This window comes from Pygoscelis adeliae, unplaced genomic scaffold, assembly GCF_000699105.1.
Source record: "Pygoscelis adeliae isolate BGI_AS28 unplaced genomic scaffold, ASM69910v1 Scaffold207, whole genome shotgun sequence".
Classification (NCBI taxonomy): Eukaryota; Metazoa; Chordata; class Aves; order Sphenisciformes; family Spheniscidae; genus Pygoscelis; species Pygoscelis adeliae.
In genome coordinates this window covers 2303026-2313035 of record NW_008825160.1, presented here as the reverse complement: position 1 = coordinate 2313035, position 10010 = coordinate 2303026, and the positions used below count along the sequence as shown (strand labels likewise).

At 41.0% G+C, this 10010-nt stretch overlaps 1 protein-coding gene across 1 annotated transcript in view; it reads left to right on the top strand.

The window, feature by feature from the left end:
* The first annotated feature begins 1738 nt into the window (after nucleotides 1-1738).
* The window catches only part of CHCHD3 (coiled-coil-helix-coiled-coil-helix domain containing 3), a 164313-nt gene continuing 156041 nt past the window's right edge, over nucleotides 1739-10010 (top strand). Inside the window, exon 1 of the mRNA XM_009328696.1 lies at nucleotides 1739-1886. Within this exon, the coding sequence (XP_009326971.1) occupies nucleotides 1739-1886 (148 nt within the window). The remainder of the gene's footprint in view (nucleotides 1887-10010) is intronic.

Below are 10010 nucleotides of genomic sequence, written 5' to 3'. Positions count from 1 at the left end.
CTGCTGGCACCTGCCCCCGTCCCTGCGGCTCCGTCCCCTCACGCCTCGCCGCCGCTCTCCTCCGTTTCCATCCCCTCTCCCGCGGTGACCTCCGCCCCTTTCCCGCCCCCGCGCCGCTTTTTCAGTGGGGTCTTTTAGGGGACCGGCGAGAGCCGCGGTGCTCGGGTGCCGTCCGGAGGCGTCTGTCGCGGAAGGAGCACGCCGTGAATAGGAAGGTGTCATCGGGGAGCCTTGCCCCCAGCCTGGTTTCCAAAGAAGGGCGGCAGAACAGTTGTAGGAGAGAGGTGCAGCTGGAAGAGCTGGTTTTGTCTTTCCCTGACCTCTACGTGTGAGAGCTCCTCCCTCTCCCATATTCCGCTCTCTTACATGCCGTATACCCGACTTCCTCTGTGCCTGCAGAAGCATTCCCATTCTTTCCCTGTTTATGGCACGCTGTTGCCTATAACGTTACCAGAAGGCAGTTTGTGACACAAGACGCTTCGAGAAATCTTAGAAATGTTTCAATGGAAGACGCTGTGGTTCATACCAGGAAGGATAACAAGTTGTCTTTTATTGCTGCTCATAGGGAGGAGTGTTGCAGAACGAACCGTGATAGTAACTGCTGCCTATCTCGGCATACCAACATTTTTCAGTTGTGGTCATTTAATGCTCTCAGGCAAATAGGTGACAGTAACGTAAGTGTTCGCAGCAGAGTGCGTCTGCTCTCAACCATGCTTAAATACCAGGAAGGGCTATTGGAATTTCTCTAAAGTATCCTGCATCTTGAAATACTGGGAATAAAAACTGAATGATATCATGGCTACTAGGAAGATACAGCTTCACTAAATAAATAGTGTTAGTCGATAGAGCATCCAAAAGTGGGATATACATAACTGTTTACATACGTAAAACTAACTGCATGAAGTTAAGTTGGGAGTTTTAAGGATTGGGTTAAGAAATCTTATGCTGAAGAAATTTTACGCTTGCATATTAGATTGCAGATTTTAGCAAAATCTTTGTAACACAGACTTCTGCCAGTGAGAGGTGTCATACTGTAGGTTTAGTGAAGAATTTGCTAGTTAAAATTAGTTTTCATGGGCAGTGAAAACAATATTTTGATAGAGTTGATGTTCGAGGAAACCAATAAAAAGTTCTAAGTTGGAAAACGAAAGCTTTCATGTAATGACTTCTTTAACTTCTGTTAATTTTTTTCTGTGGGCTACAAAAGACCTGAAACCTGAAACTCTTATTCTCTGATTCTGCAAAATTGGTGACAGTATTTTTGTGTGTGCATGTGTCAACATTAGAATGAACTTAGTGGTTGACTATACCTGCTCTGACCACTTGTGTTGCACAAGTGTTTTGAGGGCTTTATCAGGATGAAGTTCCTCCTGGGTTAAGTGCTCTGCACCTGCACTGTGTGGTATTTGACTGTCATCCAAAGAACCGAGAGAGGCAAAAAGGCTGATTAATTACAGGCGATGTGTCAAAAGGTGTTCTTTCCTTTATCTTTCCCTGTATCCTGTGTTTTGTCATATCAGTTTCTTGTGTTCTGTGAAAGCCAAAATGATGTTGTTCACTCAGAGATGATTGGTTGCACTCAGAGATGAGCGCATGGCCCACAAAAAAGGGGAAATTTTTATTTTTATAGTTTATTTTGCATTGTTGATAAAATTTTAGCAGCTGTCACATCTTATTTCGGGGCTCTGTGCTCTTTTTTTAATGGTTTACTTCATTATTGGGGGGAAAAAGGGGGATAATGGGGATAAAGGAGGAGATGCAGTCTGACTCTGTTTGGGTTGGGGGTTATATTTTTCAGCTGTCTGACAGTGTCATTGATCGTATGAAGGAACCTTCTTCACCCAGTGGAAGACCACAGTCTCAGCACCGATCAGCATCTGGTGCAGGTATGCCCACGTTTTCATTTTTTTAATGGGAGGAAGAAAATCAAATGTGCCTTTCAAAGCGTTGTAATGAACCCACTGTGATTTCGTAGAGGTGATGTTTTTTTGACATTAACTTTTTTGCTCATCTCCTTTTGAAGAAGGAAGTAGTTTGTAGGCTTTTAGCGAAGTTATATTACTCTATATTTTCTTCTGACTGACATTAAAGTGAAAACCACAACTGTTTATTAGACTTGGTTTTCTAAGGTATTATCCATTATTAAAGACTTTTTTTTTTTAAACACAAAAAGCAAGTACCCATTCCAAATACATATTGGAGTTCTGAAGTGAAAATTCTTGCATACTTAATCAGCACTGAATTTTAGTACAGTGAGCTTTTGGTGAAATATACTTAAGCAAACATTAAAAGAATAATATGCTATTTTCCTATCATGGAATAGTGGAAATAAGTCGCATACGGTTTATACAGATTGATGGCTCAAAATGATGGCTTTCTTAACATTTTATATTTCGTTATTGAGCCCTGTTCAAATGCATCAAACAGGCTTCGTGCCAGGCAGCCTGCGCTCTAATTTAAAATACTTCAGCACGGTGAATATGACATAGCTACTGAAGGAGTGGAAATGAATGGCAGAGATTGGAGCATGTGATTTAAGTTTGTTGTCTGTGTGAAACCTGTAAGGTTCAAGTAAGGCTTCTTATCAGTGTTCCAGAAGTATTAACGACATCAGTATTCCCTAAGGGCCTCTTGCCTCAGTACGTACAAAAAATCCCATCAAAACTCAACACCCTGATGAAAAACAAGTCCTGTGGCAGCAGGGGGCCTTGCAGCAAGACTTGAGTGAACGGAACGTAGCACCTTTCATGTGAAGCACAGAAAGTCGGTTTCCTGTTGCTTAATTGAAGGTGTCTATGGTGCAGGTGTCTGTATCCGAGCTGGGCTGCCTCTGTAGTCAGTGGAAAGAAAAAGACGTTTTGGGGGACAATTCGTCTGGCTTATTTGAGAATTCTACTTGAGGATGAGGTGAATTGCCCTCTAGGAACACCGGGGTGAAGAGGTCAGGTGTAAGCCTCTGACGATGTCAGGCGAATCCAACACAGGATGTCTTACAAATAGCGGGGCCCCCAAATTATGCTGTTTTAGAGGTTTGTTTTTCCACTTTATGAATGGGAAGACTGTGGCATAGCGAAGGCAAGGAAAATATCAGTGCTAAAAACTACTTGAACTGTCACCTGGCTTGTGAAATGTAGTTTGCCCAATAAAATGGCTTAGAATGTAATGCTTCCTTAAGTAAGGTTTGAATGGGGTAGGGCTGTAGTTTCATGCGTGGACTGCCAGATCGTCCATCTTTTTTTCTTTTTAAATAGTAGCCTTCTCATTGTGTATTTTGCTGTGGTGAAGAAATTATTCTAGGTATAGGATTTATATGAAATAATACTTGTGCATCCTACCTACTTTCACGGCGGTGCTTTTTGCTTTTTCATCCTTAAACCTGGGTTGTGGAAGTAGTCTTGTGAATAAGGATCTGTGATTTCTGGGTTGTGGTGACTAGAGATGAAAGCTGTAATACCCCAGTAATTCTTTGCTAATTCACAGTATGTAAATATCTTTATTTTGTTTCTCTTTGTGTGTTGGAAATAGTGGGTTTTTTATTATTTATTTTTATTTATCAAAAGGCTTAATGAACCGCTTGACCTTTCACAAGCTTGAGAAACCTTATGCGTATTTTTGCTTTAAGAACTAGTGATTTAGGTGAAGTGCTTGTATTTCGCCAGGAGCTATAATCAGTGTTATACCTCAGTTGCTAAAATGATCTGTATTTAAGAGGATTAAATTATACTTAAGTACACGTTACCATACCATCCATTTCTCTTTCTTTGAATGTTTTTTGACGAAGAATTACAAACTATTGAATTTCTTTGATGCAGTAAGAACAGTCAACCTATTTGTTTAATTTGTAGCTACGTCTAACCTGTCAGTCTGCATTTGTCTGATAAGGTGTCATTACAGGAAGGGCACTCGCTTCAAAGCTAGTGCTCTGATCACTTGATATTGAACTACTCTGCGTTAATGGCTGTGGGGGCTGGATCCCAAATCTGGGGATCTTCTTTCCATGATGCAGCAGTGCTGGGGCTTAGTTTCTTGGTAAAGCCTCTTGCGCTGTTAATGAGAGATCTCTCTCCAGGCAGCTCCTCCCCTCCTGTTTATGAATCTGGTGATAGTGACTTGTTTTTCTGACAGTGGATCACTCACTGCTTCTGGAGAGAGTTGCCCGAGGATGGTGGTGTTTGGAGGCTGGCTCTGCCTTTCGGATTGCCAGCTGGGCAACTTTCGAACTTGACAGTTTGTTAGCCTGCATTTGTATCTTCTAGACAAATACGCTTTTTTACAAAAATAAAAAAGACGTCTAGAGGGAGAAACTTCAGAGCTATTAAAAACAGCCCTTTCTTTAAGTCAAGCCTTTGATAGCTTTTGGTGGAGGAATAATGGATTAGATTACATGAAAGAATGTGTATCTTGTTGCTTGCCAATATATGATGAATTTATTGACTTCAGTTTGGGGTCTGGAAATGAAATTACATGCACTTACAATGAAATCTGACATCTAAATACAATGTCTTAAAGCATCCTAGCTTGCTTGGATCATTTTCTGACTTCTAAGAAATATAACATGCACTAAAATATTTAACAAGTGTAAAATCTTTAAAGTATGTCTGTAATTCCTAAAGCAATATTGATGAAAAGTAATTTGGTCAGACAATGAGTTCTTTTTTTTCTTTTTTCTGAGTGTGTGTTATACCTAAAGCTTTATTCATAACAGACAAAGGGAATGGTTTAATTCATTTTAGCTTGGTGGATATCTGAAAAGCTAATAGTCTATTATGGAAAAAAAAAAAAGAAGAACAAATGCTTAAATTATCAAGAGTCTCTGCGTCTCAGCCAGCCATTTTTTTCCCTTTGCAGAAACAGATTACACTGAGGATACAGAGGATTTGTCTCTTTTTTTTTAATATATTTTTAACTATAGTACTTGTTATTGTTACTATACTGTCCTCATGAAAACAAATCGGTAAAGGATCTGTGTCATAAAGTGCTATGTATTGTGTAGGTGTGTAATAAAGTGAGCACTGCTGATGCCTCCTCAGAAATTGAGTTAGACCTGGCGTGTTTCCAGTGGAGAAAAACATATTTCTTAGCCTTGTTCATTTGTGTGGAATGATGCCTTTTAATTGTGTACTCTGTTGTGTTGGTGTCCATGTCTTTTGGTGGAGTTTCAGTGTCCCAGGGTGTCTTGGCTCAATCAGAAACATATAAGGAAGTATTGTTGAGATGTACAGGAATGAGTATGTGAAGAATTAGGTTCTAGTTGGAGATGCAACCAGGATTTAACTGAACTTTAGGAGGGCAAACTTCAGTTTATGAAGAGAGCTAGTTGGTGGGATCCCACGGGATGCAGCTCTGAGGGATAAGCTCAGGAAAGCTGTCAAGTCCTTAAGGGCAACCTCTTCCTAGTGCAGGAACGGTCCATTCCAGTACTCAGGAAAACTAATTGATGTATCAGGAGACTGGTCTGGTTAAACAGGGAGCTCACGATAGAGCTTCAGTATAAAAACGAGGTCAGCAGGAGGTGGAAGCAGAGACAGACTACGAAATGGGTGGGTTTGTGGATGAGGGGAGGGTAGTAGGTGTCATTTACCTCAACTTCAGCAAGGTGTTCAATGCTCTCTCTTCCAGTATTTTTATATCCAAGTTAGAACATTGCAATGTGGATAACTGGACAACAAGTTAGGTTAAAAACACTGGTTGGACGGTCAGGGTCAGAGGATTGCGGTTAATGGGTCATACTCTACCTGGAAGCTGGTATCATGTGGGGTTCTGCAGGAGTTTGTCCTGTTTAACAGCTTTATCAATGTCCAGGAGGAGGAGGTGGAGTACATGCTCCTCAATGCAGATCACCCCAAATTGGAGGGACATGGTCAATATGCCCGAGAGCAGGGCTACTATCCAGAGGGACCTAGGCTGGCTGGAGGAATGAGCCAGCAGGAACCTCATGAAATTCAACAAGGACAAATGCAAAGTCCTGCACTGAGGAAGGAGCAGCCCCTTGCCACGGTGCAGGCTGGGGCCTGCCTGTCTGGGGAGTAACTGCTGAAAAGGAGCTGAGCACCCTGGCAGGCAGCATGGTGCGTGTGAGCCAGCTTTGTGCCCAGGTGGCAAAGGAAGCTAAGAGCATCCTGGGCTGTATGAACAGGAGCACGTCTAGTAGATAGAGGGAAGTGATTATCCTCTTCTATTCAGCGCTTTACAGATCACATCCAGAATACTGCATCCAGTTTTGGGCCCCCCAGTAGAAGCCATTGATCAGCTGGAACAAGTTCAGCAAAGGTCAGAGGCTGGAGTCCCTGTGAGGAGAGGCTGAGGAAACTTGTCTTGTTCAAGGTCGAGCAGAGGAGGTTTTGAGGAGGCCTAACAGCAGCCTTCCCATACCTATGGGGCTTATTGAGAAGCTGGCAACAGGCTTTTCATGGTGTTGCATCGTATGAGGGCAAGAGACAGTGGCCATTGAAGCAGGAGAGGTTCAGAGTGGCAATAAGGAAAAACTTTGTCACGATGAGACCAGTCAGGCATTGGAAGAGGTTTCCCAGCGAGGCTGTGCAGTCTCCATCCTTGGAGGCTTTCAAGGTGTGAGTGGGTAAACCCCTGAGCAATCTGGTCTAATCTCAAGGCTGACCCTGGTGTGAGCAGAGAGTTTGACAAAATGACTTCCTAAGGCCCCTTCCAACCTGAATGATTCTGTGATCCTGTGATTTGACAGTAGGGTGTGAAAATAAGTTTGCTAAGTGCAACAAAGCATTTTTAATCCTTATAACGTAGGAGGGACCACTGTGACCACCTGGGATGGTCTCTTGCAATGTGCAGCCCAAGAGAACGTGGCTGAGAACTTTTACACTAGAGTCATTGCCCTTGTTCCTTGTCCAGCTTTTAGGAAGATTGTTTTTATTTTATTTTAAGAATTACGGCATGTACTGATGGTACTAGTAATTGTGGATAGTCAGATGCTGCATGAAAAAAAAGTAAAACTGGAATACCTCATGATAAATGTTGTGGGAGGCTCTGCTTTATTGCTTGTAACTTTGAATTGTTTTGTATTTTCACTTTTTATGAGTATGTGGAAGTTTACAGAATTTGCCTAAATTCATGCCAGTTAGTGAAGAATCCTCTGCAAATAAATCCAGTTAGTTCTGTGCCCTTTAATGTATTAATTGTTTTCATCTACCTTTTTGTTGCAAAAACACTTTTTCTCTGTATAAACTGAAAGATGAAGTAAATTGACATTTCTATGATTTTATTTGTAGAATTCATCTTATTTTTAGAAAAGGAAAACAACAGTTTTAACAATGCCTGGGTTGATCCCTGCTATTTACTTTGCTGTGAGACACCTGCAAATCTCAGGCAGTTCCTTTCAGTCACTGACACGGATTTGTGACCTTTCATCCTGATGCAGCAACCATGAGGGCTTGATCTCCCCACTTGGTAGTGTTTGTTTTGCCCTCCTTTAGGTACAGCTTTGCATACTCTCTAGAAGGAGGTTTTAAAGTTAACTGGTACTGAAAACCTCTGTGAAATAAATCAAGTAGGAATCCCCAGTCAACAAACTGAGCTGTTCTGTGGACCACTGGTAGCCTGGAAGGCCATGATTTGTGTCTTATAGAATAATATTGGGGTTTTTTTAGTAGTATACTTGTGGTCTTGGTTTGATTTCCCTCTGACCTCGGGGGGGGGAGAGGGGGGAAGATAAAAAAAAGTTCTTCAAAGGGATGCAGAGATATTTGTGAGAAATGCTGATGACTTGTGATAGGCTTTTGGTCTGAAAATCTTGGAAGCCTCTAATGTAGCTGTTATAGCAGGAATACACCCAACGAAACTGCTGAATGTTCTTTGGAATAAGGTTCATCCTACCGCTCTTGATAAAGGAAGTAGGTATATAGTGTAATACATTGACATATAGTGGAAGGGCAGCTTCATCAGAATGTCATTGTTTCTGACACCCAGGCAATAGTCTGCTCAGATCACGCATCAAAAAATATATACCCTAAATTTGAGCAAGCTGTCTTGGGTATTCTCACATACGTGACACTGCAGCGCTCACTCCTGCTTTCCTGTGGCTTGCGATATTGCCACTTAGTTGTCAATGAGTTTCTTGGAGATAACTTTGTTTTCAGTGATGTATATTGATATTCTTTGGGTGAAAGGTTCGCTATCGATGGAAGTATTTTATTATCAAAAGGTGAAATGTCTTGTAACTCACTAGACTGCTAAAGATGCCAAACTTTTAATGCTGTCACTGTAACAGCAAATCTTTAGTTGAGTCTGACATTCATGTCACTGGATTGCAGGCGTATAGGGAAGACAGAATTATGCATGGGAGATGAAGCAAGTATTGCATAAATTAAAGTTCTCACTGTCTGTGTGACATGGAAGGTGTTCTGTGAACGCTTTCAGGTGGCTGGATATGTCCTTGTAAACTGATACTGAAATTAGGAGGAAAAACTAGCAAATAATGCAACTTGTATATCTGGTTTTGTTTTAGTTCATAGTAATTTGGAGTTCAGGGCTGTGGGAGGGTTTAGTTCACTCTGTGTCCTTAAAGGACAGTATTAACCTCATCAAAAAGATGGTGCGTAATTAATGAATGGTTGGGTAGACATGATGAACATATTAGAGGGTAGGTAAAAAGCCCTAATTTAGTTGTTTGAAAAATTTGGATTGTTGAGTATGGAAAAGGTACATAATTGTATAAGAGGAATATCTAGAACCTTATGAATGCTTGTCTCACTTATGAACAGAATTTTTTTAAGGTGGGAATGCAAAAACCTTGATGTGCCTGGCATATCCTGTTGTACTGTATTCCCAACGTTTGTCCAATTCAGAAGTAATGTTTTGATTCTTCACTGAAACACTGTTTTTGACATGTCATCAAGACTGTGCTTTTGGGCTTTTTTTCTTTTTTAATTAATTTAATTAACGCCCAGTTTAATTGTGTTTCGAGCGCTGATACATCCTGTGGAACAACAGACATTTTAAACAAATGTCCAAAGGTAGGACAAGAACAAATGGCCAAAGGTGTTGGAACTTGTTATGCGAATGTCATGTATTTAAAGCTATAGTCTGATGTTACAGCTAACCTCATCTAACGGTCTCATGTCTGATCACGTCTGTTCCTATAGTAACTTGGTGTCCAGTGATCTAAACCATCCAGAAACACCCTACAAGAAGAGTTTTGTACCAGCTTAGCTCCCTTTCAGAGAAGGGAAGCAGGAGCACACACAAGAGCAATAGTGTCACTTTTCCTTTTTGGTGATGACCACCTTTTGGAACAGCTTTGCAGATTATGTCAAACGTAAGTTTTTCTTTCCTGAATCAGCTGCTCAAGCAACTTCACCACCCATCGTCGAAGTGCCAGTGCTAGTGGAAGGGAGTAAGATCGATCATGCAATTAATGGAGCTGGAGAGCGCAGGCATGGCTCAAGCTGTCTGGACTGTATCTTCAGGAGAGTGTTGTGAGGTGAAACAATCCTCAAGCTTTCGTAGACTAGAATTATTTTTTTTTTCCTAAAATTATATTTTTCCCTAATACTGAAATAATTTTTTTATGCTGTTCAAGGAAGGATTAACTTTTTTCCCCTAAACAAAAAAGAACTTTTACAGGTAAATTAGTAATAACTAAAAAAAGCCAACCCAACCAGGCCCCTGAAATACCTTATTTATATCTCAGTATAGTAGTGGACTGCATGAAAAACATACACTTAAATATGCCGAGAAATGACATTTGTGTTAATGGTAACCTGCAGTTTGACATGATATAAATTTGGTTTAAGTTTGATTGTGCACTTGGAAGGACGGGCCGAATGCAGAAGAGGTCTCTCTGTCTCTCCCTTCCTCTCTCCTTCTGTTTCTTTCTTTCATTGTAATGAAATTATCGTGTTCAACTTTGTATGAAAAAAAAGTGGTCCATGTGTGGGAGGCATTTAAGGCTGGAATTACAGTAATTGATTCCCATCTCCCCTCTCTCTTTCTGCTCCCGCTATTGCTTTATTTGTTGTTATTCAGTGTTGTAAAGGGAA